Source organism: Rhinopithecus roxellana, chromosome 10 (genome assembly GCF_007565055.1).
Source record: "Rhinopithecus roxellana isolate Shanxi Qingling chromosome 10, ASM756505v1, whole genome shotgun sequence".
NCBI classification, from domain to species: Eukaryota; Metazoa; Chordata; class Mammalia; order Primates; family Cercopithecidae; genus Rhinopithecus; species Rhinopithecus roxellana.
The window spans coordinates 57594148-57616569 of record NC_044558.1 but is presented as its reverse complement, the minus strand read 5'-3'; the positions used below and the strand labels follow the sequence as shown (position 1 = coordinate 57616569).

At 45.5% G+C, this 22422-nt stretch overlaps 1 protein-coding gene across 8 annotated transcripts in view; it reads right to left on the bottom strand.

Moving 5' to 3' along the window:
• LOC104670588 (cyclic AMP-dependent transcription factor ATF-7) overlaps positions 1-22422 on the bottom strand; it is a 130923-nt gene that overhangs the window by 4259 nt on the left and 104242 nt on the right. For 4 of the 8 annotated variants that reach the window (XM_030938428.1, XM_010373895.2, XM_030938430.1 and 1 more), the window contains 6 exons: positions 22269-22368; positions 21614-21727; positions 20841-20993; positions 13593-13790; positions 12314-12422; positions 6242-6511 (listed from right to left, as the gene is read on the bottom strand). In XM_030938428.1, the coding sequence (XP_030794288.1) occupies positions 6294-6511; positions 12314-12422; positions 13593-13790; positions 20841-20993; positions 21614-21727; positions 22269-22368 (892 nt within the window). In that variant the 3' untranslated portion in view covers positions 6242-6293. Of the gene's footprint in view, positions 1-1979; positions 6512-12313; positions 12423-13592; positions 13791-20840; positions 20994-21613; positions 21728-22268; positions 22369-22422 lie in introns of those variants that run through there. The other 4 variants (XM_010373890.2, XM_010373892.2, XR_004059502.1 and 1 more) reach the window with 3 other exon arrangements.

Genomic DNA, 22422 nt, shown 5'->3' with positions numbered 1-22422 from the left:
TAGTCTCTGAGCATTACCTGTTTTTCTTGTGAACTCTTACCTGCTTCTTTTTTTTTGTTTGTTTTTTTTTTTGAGATGGAGTTTCACTCTTGTTGCCCAGGCTGGAGTGCAATGGCGTGATCTCAGCTTACTGCAACCTCTGCCTCCCAGGTTCAAGTGATTCTCCTGCCTCAGCCTCCTGAGTAACTGGGACTACAGGCATGTGCCACCACGCCTGGCTAATTTTTGTATTTTTAGTAGAGACGGGGTTTCTCCATGTTGGCCAGGCTGGTCTTGAATTCCTGATCTCAGGTGATCAACCCGCCTCAGCCTCCCAAAGTGCTGGGATTACAGGCATGAGCCACCATGCCTGGTTTTCTTACCTGCTTCTAAATAAACTTTGCCCCTCATTTCCAGACCAGCCTCCTCCTTACCATAGAAAGCTATACTTTCTGTCTTTGTCTGTGTGTGTGCTCCCTGGTCACAATGGCAACTTTTTTTTAATGGTTGGGTGGGGGTTGGCAACAAAACACTGAAAAGTAAAAGGCCATTTGCCATCAGCAACTCTCCCACCCACCATCCACATAAAGCACATACTAAGTTTCCTGGTGAGTGCTTGCTGCCAGGATGCCAAGGGCCTTTGTCTCCAAGGCAGTCCACAGGAGCTTTGCCCCGGGCCTTCTGTCATACTTTGTAATTTATAGAAATCATCCACCTTCTATAGGCTGTGTCTCCCCTGCATAAAAAGACAAGAATCCCTGTTCTTTCTGTCCTAAGAAATGGGGGAGTGAGGAAGATGACAGATGCGAAAGGCCAGTGACCTCCCAGAAGAGTGGACAATGGGGCCTGTGGATAGAGGAGTGAAGCATCAGACATAACAGTGGTTCACTTGATAGTTTAATGTTATATTTGCAGCATAAATAAGGCACAATATATGCCAGGGCAAGGAAGGGAGGGAGAGGGCATGGCTGGGGGGATAACTGCTAAGTGGCAAGGGGGAAAGGAAGACAGTATGGTTAGGGAGAATAGAGCGAAGCCCCTGCCTCAGCCCCGTCCCAGGAGATTGTGAGAACCAGCTCACAGGGATCATGCTGAATCAGGTGGAGGGGAAAAGGGAAAAGACAGTTTTGTAACAAAAAACAAAATAGCCTGTAGCACTGCATCCTCCTACCTGTCAAAGGCCACCACTGGGCACTGGGGAGACCCAGACCGAGTTCCTTGATAAGATGGAGAGGTGTCGCTACATGTCAAAAATATATAGATGATCAGAGATATAATCATAGATACACACTGCTTCCTTTTCAATAGATACTATGTTAGGATGTGGCAGCCTCCACTCTTGGGGCTGGAGGCTCATCTCCTCCCTGCCTGAAAGGTGTGTGTGTTGTGCGGGGAGGAACGGGACAGCTGAAGCTCTGGCTGGTCCTTACTGTAACAGAGAACATGGAGTGACCAGTCTGCAAGGGAATATGGAACAACTCCTGTCCAGACCAATGCATGGTTTTAGGGATACGACTAGAAAGAAGACAAATCTAGATTTTGAGATCAGTGATATGATGGGGATTACTTTAATGGGAATGGAGGAAGAGACTGAAAGAAATGGAAGAATGTTAGTGCAAAGGCAAAATATGTATTTGAAATATCCTCCACACCTGTAATACTTTCCCAGCTTATCCCTAAGAAATGGTTCTCAACCTTTAGTGTGCATTAGAATCACCTGGAGTGCTTTTAAATCCTGCCCCCAGAGTCTGTGATTCAATAGGTCTGGGATGGGGCCTGAGAATGTGTATTTCTTTTTTTTTTTTTTTTTTGAGACGGAGTCTCGCTCTGTCGCCCAAGCTGGAGTACAGTGGCCGGATCTCAGCTCACTGCAAGCTCCGCTTCCCGGGTTCACGCCATTCTCCTGCCTCAGCCTCCCGAGTAGCTGGCACTACAGGCGCCCGCCACCTTGCCCGGCTAGTTTTTTGTACTTTTTTAGTAGAGACGGGGTTTCACCGTGTTAGCCAGGATGGTCTCGATCTCCTGACCTTGTGATCCACCCACCTCGGCTTCCCAAAGTGCTGGGATTACAGGCTTGAGCCACCGCGCCCGGCCAAGAATGTGTATTTCTAACAAGTTCCCAGACGATTGTGGCACTGATGTTGCTGGTCCTGGACCATATTCTGGGAACCACTGCCCTAAGATAAAGTCAGTGAAACTATTGCTCATAGCCACTTCTTACAGCTAAAACATCACTCACCAGTAGCTACTGCTAGTGAGATATCTCTGTACTATTGGCCCCCCCATTAAAAAAATAAACCTTAGTAGCTATGATACAAACCTACATCTACAAAGGACATAAGCTCCTTTAACCTGCCCTACTCTCCCCAGCCTTTTCTCATTCTGGGGTAGGACTTTACCCCAAAGAGAGACAACTCAACTGGTGCAGAGGGTGGTAATGGTGGCTGCTGGCCACCTATGCTCATTCCTGCTGGGTAACCACCTTGGTATGGGGTGGGGGAATTTATGTCTGTATGCACATTTGTGTGTACAAACAGACACAGAGAAATCAGTTCTGTACTATGAGAGGGATGACTAGAGTTGTGGGAGGCTGTAGTGGGGTGGAGGGAGTCCTTCAATCTGCCTTAGGATCCCCACCTTTCCTGTTCTTCCAAACACTCCCACCCCCGTCAAACATTAAGTCTAAAGAAAGCAGAAAGAGCATATCAACAAGGCATATGTGATACAGCTAGGAAGACTGGAATCTAAACAGACTGGTTATGAAATTAAAAAAAATAACATATTTCCTTCCTGTGTATACAATGTACAATATTAATGAAAAATTAATGATTTGGGGATGAGAAGAAAGTTATGAAAAAAGGAGAAAACTGGTGGGGATAGCTGTCTCAGGGGCTAGCACCTTTAAGGAGCCTCTCAGTGTGGAGCAGGGGAGCCCCAGAAACCACAGGAAGAATTTTTTTGGTGTCTGCTTGGTGCTTCAGGCTGTACATAGAGCATGGTTGGGGTTAAGCACTCTCCATCTACCAGGATGGGTGGTGCTAGAGGGCAGTGAATCAAGAAAGGAGCCAAAACCAATGGAACAGGGATAGAGAAGTGAGCGAGAGGAGGTTCAGTTTGCCCAGTCCCTCTTTAACCACTACTTAGAGTACATGGTCTAATGCTTGGGGCCAAGGAGGCAGGTGAAGGCTAAGGAAGTCAGATTTGGGGTGCATAAACAGCAGCAAAAGAGTAAGTAAAGGGGGCATGACTTTTTTTTTGGTGGCCTCTCTAGCAGTGTGGGAGCCTTTCTCAGACTTTTCAACTCTAAGCAAGCTTTCTGTTAGGGGAATGGGGCAGAAAGTGAGCAGACCAGAAGACCTGGTTCTGTCCCCTTCCTCTGTGGCCTTGGGTACGTGGCAGCTAGCTAGAGTGCCTGTGTATTGAGCACTCACATTGGAGTGGGGTGGGAAGTCTGAGTCCTGTATTCACGTGAATGAATTCAGGACACCCACCATACACTCAGCTCCTTTCTGAAAGTGTCCTCCCTTAGGCCTCTAGAAAGGTCATGGACTTTAGGAAGGACCAAGTGACACCTTCCATGATGTTTGGTTCTGGTCCAGATGGGTCTGGCTGGTAGCAGTAATAAGGTAAGTGATGTTACCTTTGACTATTAGAGAAGTTTCAGGGTAGGCAATTGTTCTGCCTCCTTAGTGAGACTGAGAACCAACTCAAGAACTATCTAGGGGGTTCTGACCTGCTACTTCCTTAATTCAGTGCCATTTTGTTACTGTGGTTCTGGCAGTGCTCCTCATTGAGGTCCCGTATACATCTTCCCACTGATAAAAATGAAGTTAGGACTAGATAATTAGTCATGGGGGCTAAGAAATAAAAAAGACCCTCTACATAGTCACCCAACACAGGGACAGACTGGCAGGACGTGTATGCAGTGACAAATTAATTCTTAACTATAAAAACACTTGACTGAGGGCGGAAGAAAAATAGTCAAGAGTCTTAGGAAAGCTCCTTAGGAGCCATAAACTCAGTCAAGCTTTAGGGCAAGGCTGCTACTGGGAAATCAAGATAATAAAAAACGAAACAAAAGCAGGAGAAAATCCCAAGGAGCAGCCGGCTAAAGGGGAAGTCCTGAGCACAAGTTATGGCTGTGAATTTTTAAAGGCAAAAGTGAAGTCCCTGGATGTGGTAACCTGCATCCTGACCATCTGCCATAACATTTGCTAGTCTGAATCACTTCAGGGCCTATTCCTGTTGGGTACCTGGTGGTAGAGGATGAGAAAACCATGTTTTCTCTCCTTTGTCTTTAGGGGTGTGGCCTGTTTAGCACCAGCTCTGAAAAGCAGGAGGGGAAATTTTAAACAAATGCAGCAGAACCTGCTACCTGACTGGTTCACTAGGATAGGATATCACTTTAAGGAAATGGGAATCTTGTAGCTTAAAATATTTTCTCATTCCCCTGTGACAGTGAATTTTGGAGACAAAATAAGAAAGGAAGCTGGCAGTTATTTTGTATGTTTAAGATGGAGGTAGGAAAGATGGAGAGGACATTCTTGGCTTGCACAGATGGCAGAAAGTGGCTCTGGGACAACTGGAAGGGTTTCATACGGAAAGGCAATTAAAGCTGACCTATCTATCCACAGGCCTCTGGCTCTGAATTGCTTCCTATGGTCCTGGTAGAAACTGCATAGTTCAGAGCCCAGGGGAGATGAGAAGCCTTAATGTGGAAGAAACAGGGACAAGAGAGATGAACTGCTCCCTCTGCAACCCAACTCTTCAAAGAATGGTTGAGAGCAATAGTCACCAATTTCCCAGGCCAGACCCTGGGGTCCTTTGCTGGGGGCCAGTTCTGTACTTTCCCTCTTCCCTTCTTCCCTCCTTTCAATCTTATACTCAATAAACCCACTCAGGACCTTGGCTATGATGCTTCAAGATCCTGGAGCACTGCATGTAAGGGGAAGAGAGCAGAAATGGGTTGAAGAAACTCTGGAGGACCTGGAAGACCTAGTGGCTAAGCTAGGAACCTGGTGAAAGACAAAGAGGATAGTCCAGATGGTGATGGGCACTTGTGAACAGAAGACTCTAGCTCAGAAAAGCAGACAGATGTGTGAGGGGGAGAGATGGGGTAGAGCAAGGGGGGAGAGATGGGGTACAGCAAGGGAACTCGAGAGTCCCCTACGTGACAGCCTCCAGGAGGGCTGTGTCTGAAGTAGTTACAGAAGAGAGACGGGGGGGTAATGTTGACAGGGAAATGAAGAGGGAGAGGCAGGAGCAGAAAGATGACCAAAGATGACAATATGTACGCTTTGGCCAGTAAACTCTTATAAAACATAAAGGAATCAACTGATTCCTAACCTGATGGACCAAGCTTTGAAATATTTTGTTCCTGTCTGCCCTGATGATTAAAACTGAAGAAGGAGGGAGGGGAGGAGACAGAATCAGCCAGTCAGATTCTGGGCCCTTCCCTTTCCACTACCAAGCAATCTTTAATAATAAGGCCACAAAACGAGGTTGCCAAGGCCTAGTGGGGTGGTGGGAAAGACCCCACCACTACACTAGATAAAGTCAAGCAACAAAATGAGGTACCCAAATAGCTCTGGAAATAGATGAGAAAGAATTAGAACTCTTGAGGGTCTCTTTCTTTTGCTTTTTTTTTTTTTTTTGGTGGCAGGTAGGGAGAAGGAATAAAGCTTATGGAAGAACTGGAAAATACTGCTACTTCATACATCAAAGGTAACCTTATATTCTCTGTAAGTGAATGTTTTAACTAGAATTAAGGAAGGGGAAAAAGGAACCAGGGGTAAATAAGCAGCTATGGGAGACAGAGTCCTGAGTCCATGGGGTGGCTGGGGCTGGGTCAGTGGGTGATATGAAATCAAATCTAGCCTCCCTCTATCTGGCAGGAAGTGGCATGCTGGTAAGGAACAAAAAGGTAACAGCCACAGCTTAGTGGGAAGAGAGGGAACTGAGAAACCCCAAACCTAGAAGTGCCAAGGGTTAGTGTTAAAAGAGACAGATACACGTGCATGGGGCAGGGGTGATTGTTCGGACCATCTGGATAGGCCTTTGGCTGTGGGTGCATCAGAAACCCCACCCTTGGGGGATGATCTGTGAGGCTCTGGGGCTGGGAGGCCCCCAGCACAGGTGTCAAACGTACATGACCATGTGGCTAAAACGCCCCATATCTGTCCATTACTCACAACACACAGTTCCCACCGACCCATATTGCCATGTCCAAGGCAGATGGGAGGAGATAAGATGACATCTCTCTTGGCTCTTGGGCGGGCGAGCTCTGGCTGAGGACCTCTCCACCAGAGGAGGCATCATCTACCTGCAGACTGGGACTGTGGGGTCATGATTACATGCGATTGTATTGGCATGTTCAGTTCTGTCCTTTGGCTGGCCATCTGAGTGAGGACTGAGGTGGCCACAGCTTCAGCTGCAGAGCGAACACTGAGGCCATTGGTAGGGGCTGTTGCTGAGCTGTGCTGAATCACAGGGGCTGGAGAACCCGTTGGCTCTGAGCTTTCCTTGGGGCTTTCTGCCAGGAAGGAGGGCAAAGAGCAGAGAGCAATTGGTTAGAAAACAGAATGGGGAAAGAGGCAGGACTACCTTTTGCCATAATTCTAAAGGAGACCAAAAGGGAAATGAAACCCATCTTTTTTTGGGAAACACTTCCCAGAATCCTGGCTTCTAAGTCATAAATGGGCTAGGAAATGGGAAGGTGTAAGAAGGGAAGAACTAGGCCAAAATTAACCTATCTATCCCAATAAAATGAATCTCCAACATGTTAATTACACTGTCTGGTTTCTAGGTCTTTGCATAGTTCATTACCCAACTCTTCTTATTATTCATTACTTCCATTCTTTCTTGTTTTTAAGAGATAGGGTCTCAAGTGATCCTCCTGCCTTGGCCTCTCAAAGTGCTGGGATTATAGGCATAAGCCACTGTGCCTGGCCTTCATTTCTTCAAAGGTGATTTAAAACAGATCTCTTTTTAGCCATCCTCTTTGATTAATTATCAGAGGAACTGAATTATTCCATTATTTTATTTAATTATTTTTTTTTCCTGAGACTGAGTCTTGCTCTGTTGCTCAGGCTGGAGTGCAGTGGTACGATCTCAGCTCACTGCAACGTCCGCCATCCAGGTTCAAGCGATTCTCGCGCCTCAGCCTCCCCAGTAGCTGGGACTACAGGTGCACACTGCCACACCCAGCTCATTTTCGTATTTTTAGTAGAGACAGGGTTTCACCATGTTGGCTAAGCTGGTCTCAAACTCCTGACCTCAAGTGATCGGCCTGCCTCGGCCTCCCAAAGTGCTGGGATTATAGGCGTGAGTCACTGTGCCAGGCCTATTCCATTATTTTTAATGTTCCTTTGCCATGTAGTTGTACCATAGGTAAGTCTGATAAATATCGAGTTATAATCAAATGATATTATGAATGGCCAGTCCCTGGCCCAGGTTCAGTCAACATGTAAAACTACAAAGAAATCTTAAGACCCTCCTGACTAAAAATTAGCTAGGCATTAATGATTATAAAACATTATGACCTATGCCACTCCACCTAAAGTGACATTAACATTTGACTACCAAACACAACTACCTGAGCTACATACAATGGTAACTCCATGTTGCTCATCAGTCAAATATTTTTTAAATTTTTTTAGAGGGTCTCATTCTGTCATCCAGGCTGGAGGTGCCATGGCACAATTACAGCTCACAGCAGCCTTCTACTCCTGGCCTCAAGCCATCCTCCTGCTTCAGACTCCCAAATTGCTGGGATTACAGGTATGAGTCATCACACTCAGCAAGTCAAGGAGTTTTATTAAACATCAGATAGCCTCTATAGCTGCTTAAACAGAGGTATGTGGAAAAAAGGCAAACTTTCCATAGTCAGTTGTATTTCTGACACCCTGATGAATGCCTGAGTTTTCTTTTAAGATTCAAATATGGCCGGGCACGGTGGTTCACGCCTGTAATCCCAGCACTTTGGGAGACCGAGGCAGGAGAATGGTGTGAACCTGGGAGGTGGAGCTTTCAGTGAGCCGAGATCACACCACTACACTCCAGCCTGGGCGACACAGCGAAAACTCTGTCTCAAAAAAAAAAAAAAAAAAAATTCAAATATTGCCTCCTCTGTGAAGCCATCTTTGTTACCCTCAGTACATTAACTGCTTTATTCTTTGTGTTTTCACAGCGTATATTCATCAAACATTTACTGAGCATCATCCATGTACCAGGCATGGGTACACAGAGAAGAAAACGGGAACACTGCCCTTAGGAAGCTCCCAGTTCAGGGGCTCCTTGACTAGAATATCCATCCTTACCTCATCCACAGGTTTATATGACCCTATGATTCTTTCAGAGGTAGCGACAATGTCTTATTCATCATGTGTCAAGTACTTACATAATGTCTATACCACACAGCAGGAACTAAATACATCTTTGCTATAATGAATAAGTAAGGCCGGGTGTGGTGGCTCACACCTGTAATCCCAGCACTTTGGGAGGCGGAGGTGGGCAGATCACATGAAGCCAGGAGTTTGAGACTAGCCTGGGGAACATGGCAAAACCCTGTCTCTACTAAAAATACAAAAACGAGCTGGGCCTGGTGGCGCCCGCCTGTAGTCCCAGCTACTCGGGAGGCTGGGGCAGGAGAAAAAAAAAAGAATAAGTAGTTTAATGGACTAACTACATATCAGAGTTCTTGCAAGGACTAAGTGGAAAACTGACCCTATATAGATTATATACTGATAAACAGTCCTTATCCTCTTAAGCCCATCAACAGGATTTGGTTTTTTTGTTTGTTTGTTTTTTTAGACAGAGTCTCACTCTGTCACCCAGGCTGGAGTGCAGTCGCACTATCTTGGCTCACTGCAACCTCTGCCTCCCGGGTTCAAGCTATTCTCCTGCCTCAGCTTCCCAAGTAGGTGGGACTACAGATGCACATCATCACGCCCGGCTGATTTTTTAAATTTTAATAGAGACGGGGTTTCACCGTGTTAGCCAGGATGGTCTCGATCTCCTGACCTTGTGATCCACCCGCCTCGGCCTCCCAAAGTGTTGGGATTACAGGCGTGAGCCACCGTGCCCAGCAACAGGATTTAAAATCACTGAACTTCTTGAAACACTTTTTTATTTTGATTTACAGAATACCACATTCAGCTCTGTAGCTGGTTTTCCTCCTCACTTCCTGGTTGTTTCTTCTCAGTCTCTTGTGGCTTCTTTCTCATTTCTATGAACTGTAAATGCTGGAGTACCCCATTGTTCATTCCTGGGACTTCTCTTTTTCCATCTCTGCTATCTCCCTTGGGAACTTCATCTAGTTTCAATGCTTTAAAAACTATAGCCAGGTGTGGTGGCTCACACATGTAATCTCAGCACTTTGGGAGGCCAAGGCGGGCAGATCCCTTGAGTCCTGGAGTTTGAGACCAGCCTGGCCAACATGGCAAAACCTCATCTCTAAAATAACAAAAAAATTAACTGGTCATGGTGGTGCATCCCTGTGGTCCCAGTTACTTAGGCTGAGGGGGCAGGATCACTTGAGAGCCTAGGAGACAGAGGTGGACCCTGCCTCCAAAAAACCCCAAACCAAATAAAACCAAAACTAGCTATATGCTGCCGACTCCCGAAGTTTTATCTTCAGCCTTTCCTCTGAATTACAAATCCATATAACCAACCGACTGCTTGACATCTCCACCTATAAGCCTAATAGGCTCCTTAAACTCAGTTTGTCCAAAACTGAGTTCCTGACAGATCTCCCAAACCATTTCCCCTACACTTTACCCTATCTCAATTAATGACAACTTCATTCTTGCAGTTGCTTAAGCCAAAAACTTTAGTGCAATTTTTTATTCTTTTTGTCGTATATACCACCCCATCTGCTCTCATCACTCTTAACTTCAAAATATATCCTGGATTCAACCTGTTCTCATCGCTTTCACTACCATCATCCCTTGCTTGTATTACTGTAATAGCCTCCTAAGTGGACTGTCTGCTTCTGCCCTTGTACCCCTGATGTCTCTAACAGAGGAATCCTGTACAAATGTAAGTCAGATCAGTTTTTTTTGTTTGTTTTTTTGAGACAGAATTTCGCTCTTGTTACCCAGGCTGGAGTGCAATGGCACGATCTCAGCTCACTGCAACCTCCGCTTCACAGGATCAAGTGATTCTCTTGCTTCAGCCTCCCAAGTAGCTGGGATTACAGGCATGTGCCACCACGCCCGGCTAATTTTTTGTATTTTTAGTAGAAACGGTTTCACCATGTTAGCCAGGCTGGTCTCAAACTCCCGACCTCAGGCGATCTGCCTGCCTCGGCCTCCCAAAGTGCTGGGATTAAAGGCGTGAGCCACGGCGCCCAGCCTAGTCAGATCAATTATATCACTTTTCTGCTGAAAACCCTCTAATGGCTCCCAGTGTAGAGTAAAAGCTGAAATCCTCACCATGACTGATGAGACCCTACATGAAATGCTGCTATTACCTCTCCTACTTGGTCTCCACCTACTCTCCACACCCAACTCCAGCTGAGCCTCCTTGATGTTCCTAGATGTACCAGGTACTTTGTGACTTTGCATCTTTGCAGTTGCTGAACCTCCTCCCTATAGTACTTTTCTTCCATATAAATGCATATAGCTCCTTCACTTCCTTCAGGTCTTTATTCAAAAGCCACCTAATCTAAAATTTCTGTCCTGCTGCTAACATTTCATATTACCCTTCCCTGTTTTGTTTTTCTTCTAACATTTACTGTTATCTAACATGTCATATATTTTACCTATTTATCTTGTTTATTGTCTGTCTCACCCACTAAAATACAAGCTCCTCAAGGGCAGGGATTTAATCTAATTTATTTGGTTCCTTATTATATCCCCAGCATGAAAAACAGTGCCTGGCACAGAATAGACATTCCATCAATATCTGCTTAATGAATGAATGCACCTTGAAGTATATATTAAAATTAAAATTTAAATAGAGATGTTTAAAATTGGTGATATGGTTACTCCTTTTCTATGGGAACACATCTCTGAAATAATAAAGACAGCAGAAAAAATAATTCAATATATCAAAATTTGATAGCAATAGTTCTATGAATTTAATTTGCAAAAAGAAAACTAGCATTTATTAGCTTTTATTGCCCATAAGCAAATTATTCACAGTAATTTTAACTTCAGAATTGTATGTCCTGAGCACAACTCTGTGGCCATTGCCTTCTAGCAGTATTTTATGTGTGCTCATAGATTACAAACTGAAACCAATATCAGCCTATCATCAGATAAAATATACCCTATATCCCAATGTATCATCTGTGGTTTATGTCTTTTCTAGGCCAAGACATTATTTTTGGAGTAAGAAATACCTAGATGTGCCAGGCAGTGGTGGCTCACACCTGTAATCCCAGCACTTTGGGAGGCTGAGGCAGATGGATCACCTGAGGTCAAGAGTTCGAGACCAGCCTGACCAATATGGTGAAACCCTGTCTCCACTCAAAATACAAAAATTAGCCAGGCATGGTGGCTGGAGCTTGTGGTCCCAGCTACTCCAGAATTGCTTGAACCTGGGAGGCAGAGGTGGCAGTGAGCCGAGATCATGCCATTGCACTCCAGCGTGGGCGACACAACAAGGCTCCGTCTCAAAAAAAAAAAAAATAGATGTGCCGGGCGAGGTGGCTCACGCCTTAATCCCAGCACTTTGAGAGGCTGAGGCGGGCGGATCATGAGATCAGGAGATCGAGACCATCCTGGCTAACATGGTGAAACCCTGTCTCTACTAAAAATATAAAAAATTAGCTGGGCTTGGTGGCGGGCGCCTGTAGTCCCAGCTACTTGGGAGGCTGAGGCAGGAGAATGGCGTGAACCTGAGAGGCGGAGCTTGCAGTGAGCTGAGATCGCGCCACTGCACTCCAGCCTGGGGGACAGAGCGAGACTCGGCCTCAAACAAAACGAAACAAAACAAAGCAAAAAAACATAGATGTAAATCTTGGCTTCACCACTTTCCCAGCTTGGTAACTTCAGCTAAATGACCTAATCTAAGTGCAGTTTTCTCACATATAAATGTAGGTAATATCCAATTCATGAGAGATTTGGGAACACTGTAGCATGCCTAACACAAAATATGCACCCAGTAAATACTGCTATCCTTCAACCCCCAACTATAACAGATAATTAGGATAACTCTATATTGTTGTCAAAAACAGTTTTTTCTAGGTCTGGTTGCTCCACAGGGGCTACTCACTCATCAGTGTGGGGTCCCTAGAACATTCAGAATGGAGTTACAAAATTATAAGCAGTTGAGACACTCAGGACATGCAGTTTACTGACTGACTGAACTTAGGTTGTGTGCCACTCACCTAAATAGCCTTGAGTCTTTTTCTGTAGTGCAGTGACTGGGCAGTCTTTATGAGCTAATAGTAGCTGTTTCAACTGGGCCACCTCATTGCGTAGTAATGTGACTTCATTCTGAGGAGGGAGGGAAGAAAAGAGTATCAAGAAAATTCATCCTCTATTCTTGCACCCTTAGTGGCTGTTCCCAAAGGAAGGAGGGAATATTGCCTCGATTTTCTCCCCTGAATTGGGACAAGACTCCTCATCCAGCAAGTTTTCACAGGGCCCAGGGCCAGTATAGTCATGAATTCAATGACAGGAGTTGCTGACAGTGAAAAGTCAGGATTTATAATGGAAAAATTACTCCTATTTAAGATAAATATGATTATACTGAAATTAATAATACACATGCTCTTTGACTAAGAAGGCCTACTTCTAGGAATCTACGTAACAGAACTGTTTACTCAGGTGCATGCAATGTTCACTGCAACGTTGTTCTAGCAAAAAATTAGAGCAGTATCAATATCCATACCTTATAACATCACTACACAACAGAATATACTACTATACAGCTATTAAAAAGAATGAGGTAGATCTCCCATACCCATGGCTAGATCTCCGGGAAATACTGTTAACCTGTTTATCTTAAAAACAAGCACACAACCCTTCCAGCCCTACATAAAAACTATAAATAAAAAATATTTAGGAATGTGAATCTGTCTGGAAGGTACATACTAAATGTATCTATAGGAAAGAGAACGGGACTAGAAAAGGCAGATTAAAGAGGGACTTTGCTTCTATTCTATACATTTGTGTGTATATTTTATAATACAAATGTATTTATATATTGCTTTTTAAATTAAATATTTTAATAATCAGAAGGAAAAATAACATTCAAGAGAATGTATGGTTTATAGATTATAGTTATTATATTTGTTCTTGTAGCACTTTTTTTCTCTTTTACTAAGCTGCATCATCTACGGCAAACACATTTCCCGTTGGGTTTTCATGACCCCAGTCAGATTCTACAGATGATTTAAAAGAGCACCCTGGGGTGCTTAATCTAATTCCTTCATCCAAACGCGTTTATGGATGACTCTAGCAGGAGATTTGGGGGTAGATGATGAGTGTCTTCACCAATCCCTATGAAAGAGATTTCAACTCTGACTGTTAAGAGATTCTTCCTGGAACAACTTCTAGATCTGTCCTAATTAGAGAATTACCATCTTTTATCAAATTGTACCACTTTTTCTGATTCCATTCCACTTTCTGGATTTTCAACAATTCCAGTAAGCATCCACTCACACTCAGCTGAATGTTCTGAGAAGTGAGTTCTTCGGCCTTCTTCTCTAGGGAGGACACCCACAGCTTTCGCTTTTGGCGGCAACGGGAGGCCGCAGCCCGGTTGCGCTCCAGAAAGCGCTGCCGTCGCTCATCTGGATCTTCATCTACTGTGCGCCGCCGTCGCCCCCCAGTACTAGGGGTGGGCTGGGCTGGTGAGACCTGGTGCCCAGGAAGGAAGAGAGGTTACCTGATGAGAACATTAATCCTTTCCAAATCACACCTGATGTTAGGTAGATTAGTAAGATCTGGTAAAAGGATGTACCAGCCTCTGGTAACCACAGCAAGTCTCATTACTATGTCCCCGAGCTTCTCTTATGTAGGAGTCCTCAATTTTGCCTCCTATTTCCTTCCAGTCTTCTCAGTCTCATACTTAGACAAACTACAGTTCATTTGGAAACTGATTATTTCTCAGACAGACAGACAAATGAAACTACGGTTACTTTATGTTTCTTAACAATAGGGAATCTTGACTGGCACGGTTGGCTCACACCTGTAATCCCAGCACTTTCGGAGGCCAAGGGAGGCAGATCACCTGAGGTCAGGAATTCAAGATCAGCCTGGCTAACATGGTGAAACCTCATCTCTACTAAAAATACAAAATTAGCCGGGCATGGTGGCATATGCCTGTAATCCCAGCTACTTGGGAGGCTGAGGCAGGAGAATTGCTTGAGCCCAGGAGGCGGAGGTTGCAGTGAGCTGAGATCATGCCATTGCACTCCAGCCTGGGCAACAAGAGTGAAACTCCATCTCAAAAAACAAAACAAAACAAAACAAAAGGGAATCTTATAGGCAGGGAAATCAGAATTGGGGGAAGATATTAGGGGAACTTTTAGAAGACTGTGAAATAAAAAAGTTTGAGAATCACTGATTTGGACAAGTGACATGTAAAAACAACTGCATACTATTACAGGTTTCAGAAATGGAGACAAATGTTCTCATCCATTTCATTACTAGTGACATGTGAGTTATTATGGGGAGATATAGATAAGCATATTATTTTTATTTATAATCAGTTATTAATCATCCTCAAGAACAACCCCCCACTTTTGTTTACAAACAAAAAATGTTTAATCACTTTGCAAATTGGTGATACAGGACTGTCTTTTGTTTTTAAAGTTCGGGCTGAAGTCCCTTGTCACTAAAGCACTTTTGGATCATCCCTTTCTGTTAGTTGTGATGCACTTGGAGAAGAAAGGCCAATTTTATAACAGAAGCCAAAAATTTTTTAAAATGTAGAAAGGTCAACCATCTGTAGAAAAAAGTTCACCCTTGAACACAGGCTTGAGCTGCAAAGGCCCACTTAAATGCAGATTTAAAAAAATAAGTTATACCGACCAGCTGGGCACGGTGGCTCATGCCTGTAATCCCAGCACTTTGGGAGGCCGAGGCAGGCGGATCACTTGAGGTCGGGAGTTCGAGACCAGCCTGACCAACATGGAGAAACCCCATCTCTACTAAAAATACAAAATTAGCCAGGCGTGGTGGCACATGCCTGTAATCCCAGCTACTCGGGAGGCTGAGGCAGGAGAATTGCCTGAACCTGGGTGGCGGAGGCTGCAGTGAGCCAAGATCGAGCCATTGCACTCCAGCCTGGGTAACAAGAGTGAAACTCCATTTCAAAAAAAAAAAAAGTTATACCAAGTGTGCCTGTTTCTCCGACCCCCCTTCCAACTTCTTCACCTCTTCTGCCTCTGCTTTCACTGAGACAGCAAGACCAAGCCTTCCTCCTCCTCCTCCTCAAAGCGAAGATGATGAGGATGACGACTTATATGGTACTCCATTTCTGCTTTAATGAATAGTAAATATATTGTCTCTTCCTTATGATTTTCTTAATATTTTCTTTTCTCTAGCATCCTTTATTGTAGGAATACAGTAGATAATACATATAACATACAAAATGTGTGTTAAAACAACTCTATGTTATTGGGATGGCTTCTGGTCAACAGTAGACTATTAGTATAGTTTTTGGGGAGTCAAAAGTTATACGTGGCCAGATGCAGTGGCTCATGACTGTAATCCCAATACTTTGGGAGGCTGAGGCAGGTGGATCACCTGAGGTCAGGAGTTCGAGACCAGCCTGGCCAACATGGCAAAACTCCGTCTCTACTAAAAATACAAAAATTAGCCAGGTGTGGTGGCAGGCGCCTGTAATCCCAGCTACTCGGGAGGCTGAGACAGAAGAATCGCTTGAACCCGGGATGCGGAGGTTGCAGTGAGCTGAGATTGTGCCACTGCACTCCAGCCTGGGCAACAGAGCAAGACTCCGTTTCAAAAATGTAAAAAATAAAAAAGTTATATGTGAGGCCAGGTGCAGTGGCTTATGCCTGTAATCCCAGAACTTTGGGAGGCCGAGGTTGGGAGGATCACTGGAGCCCAGCAGTTTGAGACCAGCCTGGGCAACACAGTGAGATCCATTTCTACAAATAAATAAAATCAGCTGGGCATGGTGACGCATTCCTGTCATTCCAGCTTCTTACGAGGCTGAAGTGGGAAGATCATTTGAGCACAGAAGACTGAGGCTGCAAGTGAGCCATGATTGTCTCATTGCACTCCAGCCTGTGCAACAGAGCAAGAACCTGACTCAAAAACAAAAAAAAGATGCTGGGCATGGTGGTTCACACCTGTAATCCCAGCACTTTGGGAGGCCAAGGCAGGTGGTCACTTGAGGCCATGAGTTCAAGACTAGCCTGGCCAACATGGTGAAATCCCACCTCTATTAAAAATATAAAAATCAGCTGAGAGTGGTTGTGCGCACCTGTAATCCCAGCTACTTGGGAGGCTGAGGCATGGCTTAGACTAGGATGGAGGTTGCAGTGAGCCAAGATCACACCACTGCACTCCAGCCACAGTGACAAGGTGAGACTCTGTCAAAAAAAAAAAAGAATCTCGTACTCTACTCTAGGCCCTACTGAATTATGTTCTCCATTAATATAGATAATTAAGAAATGATTTTTTTTTTTTTTGAGATGGAGACTTGCAGTGTCGCTCAGGCTGGAGTGCAGTGGTGTGATCTCGGCTCACTGTAACCTCCACCTCCCAGGTTCAAGCAATTCTCCTGCCTCAGTCTCCTGAGTAACTGGGACTACAGGCGCCTGCCACCATGCCCGGCTCATTTCTTGTATTTTTTTTTTTTTTTTTTTTTTGAGACGGAGTCTCGCTCTGTCACCCAGGCTGGAGTGCAGTGGCCGGATCTCAGCTCACTGCAAGCTCCGCCTCCCGGGTTCACGCCATTCTCCTGCCTCAGCCTCCCAAGTAGCTGGGACTACAGGCGCCCGCCAACTCGCCCGGCTAGTTTTTTGTATTTTTTAGTAGAGACGGGGTTTCGCCGTGTTAGCTAGGTTGGTCTCGATCTCCTGACCTCGCAATCCACCCGTCTCGGCCTCCCAAAGTGCTGGGATTACAGGCTTGAGCCACCGCGCCCGGCCTCATTTCTTGTATTTTTAGTAGAGACAGGGTTTCACTGTGTCAGCCAGGATGGTCTCGATCTCCTGACCTCGTGATCCACCCACCTCAGCCTCCCAAAGTGCTGGGATTACAGGCGTGAGCCACCTGCCCGGCCAAGAAATAATTTTTTAAAATTCAGACTAATATTATCTCTCCCAAAATAAAAAAATGGAGAGGAAATTTCCAACTCAATTTAATGAACTAGAGGCCTTGGGTCACTGCTTCTCTTGGTATAAGAAATTTGTAATAGTTCTCCTGAGAATTTCGGCTTCCTCTTTATCTTTAGCTGACTGGAGCATATGTAAAGATTAGCCCTTTATGGCCGGGTACAGTAGCTCATGCCTGTAATCCCAGCACTTTGGGAGGCCAAGGCGGGCAGATAGCCTGAGTTCAAGAGTTTGAGACCAGCCTGGGCGACACGGTGAAACCCCATCTCTACTAAAATACAAAAAATTGGCCAGGTGCGGTGGCTCATGCCTGTAATCTCAGCACTTTGGGAGGCCAAGGCGGGTGGATCACCTGATGTCAGGAATTTGAGACCAGCCTGGCCAACATGGTGAAACCCCATCTCTACTGAAAATATAAAAATTAGCAGGGCATGATGGCAGGTGCCTGTAATCCCAGCTACTCAGGAGGCTGAGGCAGGAAAATCACTTGAACCAGGGAGGCGGAGGTTGTGGTGAGCCGAGATCATGCCACTGCACTCCAGCCTGGGCGACAGAGCGAGACTCCATCTTGAAGAAAAAAAAAGAAAAAATTAGCTCTTTAGGACAGGGGAAAGGAAAGGTTCCTATTCTGTCATAGACAATTCAGTAAGTCATGCAGGGAATGGAGGTGAAAGACTAGGCCAAGAGAAAGAGGGGAAGAATGACAAGGAAAGGAATCAGTGTTGATTAAAAAGGAAACTGGGGCTGAGCGTGGTGGCTAGGGCCTATAATCCTGGCACTTTGGGAGGCTGAGGCAGGAGGACTGCTTGAGGAGTATGAGACCAGCCTGGGCAACATGGCGAGACTCCATCTCTTTTAAAATTATTAAAAAAAAAAAAAAAAGAGGAAGCTGGAAATGCTTTACCATGTTCAGGACTGGCTTCAGGTACAGTAGCTCATGACCAGCCTGGGCAACATAATAAGACACTGTTTCTACTATTATTTATTTATTTATTTATTTATTTATTGAGATGTAGTTTCGCTCTTGTTGCCCAGGCTGGAGTGCAGCGGTGTGATCTGGGCTCACCGCAACCTCCACCTCCTGAGTTCAAGTGATTCTCATGCCTCGGCCTCCTGAGTAGCTGGGATTACAGGCATGTGCCACCATGCCTGGCTAATTTTTTTTTTGTATTTTTAGTAGAGGCAGGTTTCCCCATGTTGGTCAGGCTGGTTTAGAACTCCTGACTTCAGGTGATCCACCCACCTTGGCCTCCCAAAGTGCTGGGATTACAGGTGTGAGCCACAGTGCCTAGCCTGCTACTATTATTTATAAAATATATATATATATATTTTTGAGACGGAGTCTTGCTCTGTAGCCCAGGCTGGAGTGCAGTGGCATGATCTTGGCTCACTGCAGCCTCCACCTCCCAGGCTCAAGCGATTCTTCTGCCTCAGCCTCCTGAGTAGCTGGGATTACAGGTGTGCGCCACCAGGCCTGGCTAAGTTTTGTATTTTTTTTAGTAGAGATGGGTTTCACCTTGTTGGTCAGGCTGGTCTCGAATCCTGACCTTGTGATCCGCCCACCTCGGCCTCCCAAAGTGCTGGTATTACAGGCGTGAGCCACCGTGCCTGGCCTATTTATAATAAAAATTTTAAAAACAAACAAATAACACTAAAAAGGAAGCTATGTCATTTCCCCAAGAAAGAAGGCAGCATAACTCAGGCAAGGGGGCTATTGCTTTGCCATCTTCAGGATTGGCTTCAGTGGGGTTACAGGAGGGTAGGCAGGCTTAGCTTCCAACAGAAAAACTCAAATGAAAGCTTTTGTTGTTGGCCAAGCTTTACCGTAGCATATGGCCATGAAATGTTTGGACATGTGGCAGTAACTGATGAAGCAGGTGGTGACATCAGGAAAAGAGGGGCCAGGCAAAGGGTATAATTCTAGAAACCAATCTCAGGTGCTGTCACCTGTCCAGTGCAGACGATATGAAAACTGAGGACTATTCAGTTTCCAAAGAATCTTGTTAAAACTGAGACCTCCTTGAGAAGAGAAATGGGTAACTAAATGGGACCCCCTCTGCCTTTTTTAGCATTTTAGTTTCTCTGTGATAAAAAGGGATTTAATTGGTAATGAGGTGTTTTTTGGTGTCTCGTTTTTTTTTGTTGCTGTTGTTGTCGTTAGTTTGTTTCTTTCCAGACAAAGCCTCACTCTATCGCCCAGGCTGGAGCGCACGATCTCCGCTCGCTGCAACCTCTGGCTCCCAGGTTCAAGCGATTCTCCTGCCTCAGCCTCCTGAGTAGCTGGGACTACAGGCGTGCGTCGCCATGCCCAGCTAATTTTTTGTATATCTAGTAGAGACGAGGTTTTGCCATGTTGGCCAGGCTGGTCTCGATCTCCTGACCTCAGGAGATCCACCTGCCTCAGCCTCCCAAAGTGCTGGGATTACAGGTGTGAGCCATTTCACCCGGCCTATTTTTTATTGAGGTATCTTAGTACTATAACATCACATTTCATTAATAAATTGTTATGGTTTTTGTTGTAAAATCTTATCAGGTAAGTTACTACTTTTTAAGACTTAATAGACGGGAAAGAGACTAGGGGAGCCTCTTTTGTTTAGTGTGTGGCTTGAAGTAAGGCTTTGTCATATTTTAGAGGATTCTGCAGATACACTAAACCATGACTCACATATGGAAAAAACGGGGCTGGGCATAGTGGCTCACGCCTGGAATCCCAGCACTCTGGGAGGCTGAGGCAGGTGGATCACTTCAGGTCAGGAGTTCGAGATCGGCATGGCCAACATGGTGACACCCCGACTCTACTAAAAATACAAAAAATTAGCCGGGCATGGTGGTGGGTGCTTGTAATCCCGGCTACTCAGGAGGCTGAGGCAGGAGAATCGCTTGAACCTGGGAGCCAGAGGTTGCAGTGAACTGAGATTGTGCCACTGCACTCCAGCCTAGGCAACAAGAGCAAAACCCTGTCTCAAAAAAAAAAAAAAAACAAAAAACAAAAAGCGGCTGGGCGCAGTGGCTCACGCCTGAAATCTCAGCACTTTGGGAGGCAAAGGCGAGCGGATCACGAGGTCAGGAGATCGAGACCATCCTGGCTAACACGGTGAAACTCCGTCTCTACTAAAAATACAAAAAAGAATTAGCCAGACGTCATGGCGGGCACCTGTAGTCCCAGCTACTCGGGAGGCTGAGGCAGGGGAATGGCGTGAACCTGGGAGGTGGAGCTTGCAGTGAGCTGAGATCGTGCCACTGCACTCCAGCCTGGGAGACAGAGCCAGTCTCCGTCTCAAAAAAAAAAAAAAGGTGAGGCTGCTGCTGCAACAGTCCTGCATTACTCAGTCTGTTTGTATGATAGTCTAACACAAGGGTGAATAAAGAACGGTGTGTTTTTGCTATTAAATGATGGTCTCAGTTAAAATAAAAATAAATAAATAATAAAAAGAATGGTACGTTTTGCTGTAGTCAAACTGCCATCAAGAACCAAAGTAAGCAGGAAGAAACCCAGAAAGCTGAAGTCCATTCTTCTCTAATCTTCTGCTCCCTGAAAAATAGGTATGACATAAAGATGTGTCATAAAGATATGATATAAAGAGTAAGAGCCACTGACCTGTGGTTGGGCAGGGGATGGGGCATCAGGGTGCTGGATGAGGATCTGGCTCTGCTCTGGGCGGGCTGTCACCATGGTGCTGGCAGTACCCACCACCATTCCACAACCACCATTGATTGAGGAGACTTGGTGAGTTAGGGTGGCTTTCAGTCTCTGTGGGCAAAGATAAGAAAAAACGCTTGTTAAGGATGAGATTCTATCAAGGATGAGAAGAGTGGCCTTAGATTTTATTACTGACCTTATAGATAGCTAAAATTTCCACTCTAGTTCTCTCTTAACAGAGGAATTAAGAGAAAATGACAGGCAGAGAAAATGTGCACCTGGATCCCTAAAATGCCTACTCTGTTCCCTGGCTATCATCCTGGGCACAGTTGGGGGCTAGGGGTTGTTAAAACAATAGTGTCCAGATGAAAGCTCTCCTCTGGAGCCTGGCCAAATGCTGGTTACGCAGCTATTCACCTCTTGGCCAGCTCCCCTGCCCACTCACCCACCCTCCATCTGTCACCCCTAAAACTAAAACGGCAAGTGTTCCATTCCAAACAATCTGTGCTGCCTCTTTTCACTGCCATGGTCTACGTACCAGGCTCTAAAGGTGAGGAGAGGAGATGGGAGCTATGAATCAGAGTCTTTTCTTTTCCAGACTCCACAGCAGGGAGTCCTTAGCTTTGCAAGTCCCAGAAGGTTCCTTTGCTTGGCTCACTTGAAAGACCTAGGCTGAGATCACCCACTTCTTTCAGAAAGGCCAACATTGCCCCAGGCTGAGATGTACTCACCATCTTGGCTTCTGATGGTATAGGGTGGCCAGACGGAGAAATGGAGCCACTGCTGTTAACTGGTGGGCCAGGGATACCAGGAATGTTCGGCACCATGGACACAGGTCTGGCCAGCTGGATTGAGAGAAGGGGAAAAAAAAAAAAAAACAGAAGGGAACATAATAGTATCGGTGGGGCAACAGTTTCCCTAAAATGAAGTGCTTTTGAGATTGGCACATCAGGGCCTGTTGTGTGCAATGTGCCCATAGGGCATGCAGGGACAGCCTGGGAAATACTTTCTCCATGGAGCACCACAGAGTAGGGAATTTAATCCTTCAGTGTTGGGACAATTTCTGTGGGAAGGGTTGGGGCTGTTATCTTGAGGAAAATGTTGGGCAATTTGGGAGGTGCTACGTGCCAAGTGAAAGCAACTAATCAGTGGGCTGGCAAGATCAATTCCTAGACTAGGAGCCAATTGTCCAGATGAGTCTTTATCTAGTGTTCCATAGTGCTGGATTGGCAGAGGTTAGTGAAGAGTTTAGGCAGGCTGCCATGCTCAACTAATATAGATCAGAGCCCACATTTCCCTGGGGCTCGCGTGTGTTTTATGACCATTCAGGTGGAAGGGAAGGATTACCATGTTGGTAGGGTTGGCTGCCCCAACTACAGAGCTCACCGATATAACAGACGGCATCTGTACTGGAGGCCCTGGCAGCACAGGCATGGTCTGTCCATTAGCAAGATGCATGACAAGAGGGAGGGAGCCAGTGGGAGACCTAGAGGAGACATGAAGTGAAATGCTCAAACACGGACCTTTTGTCCATGGATCC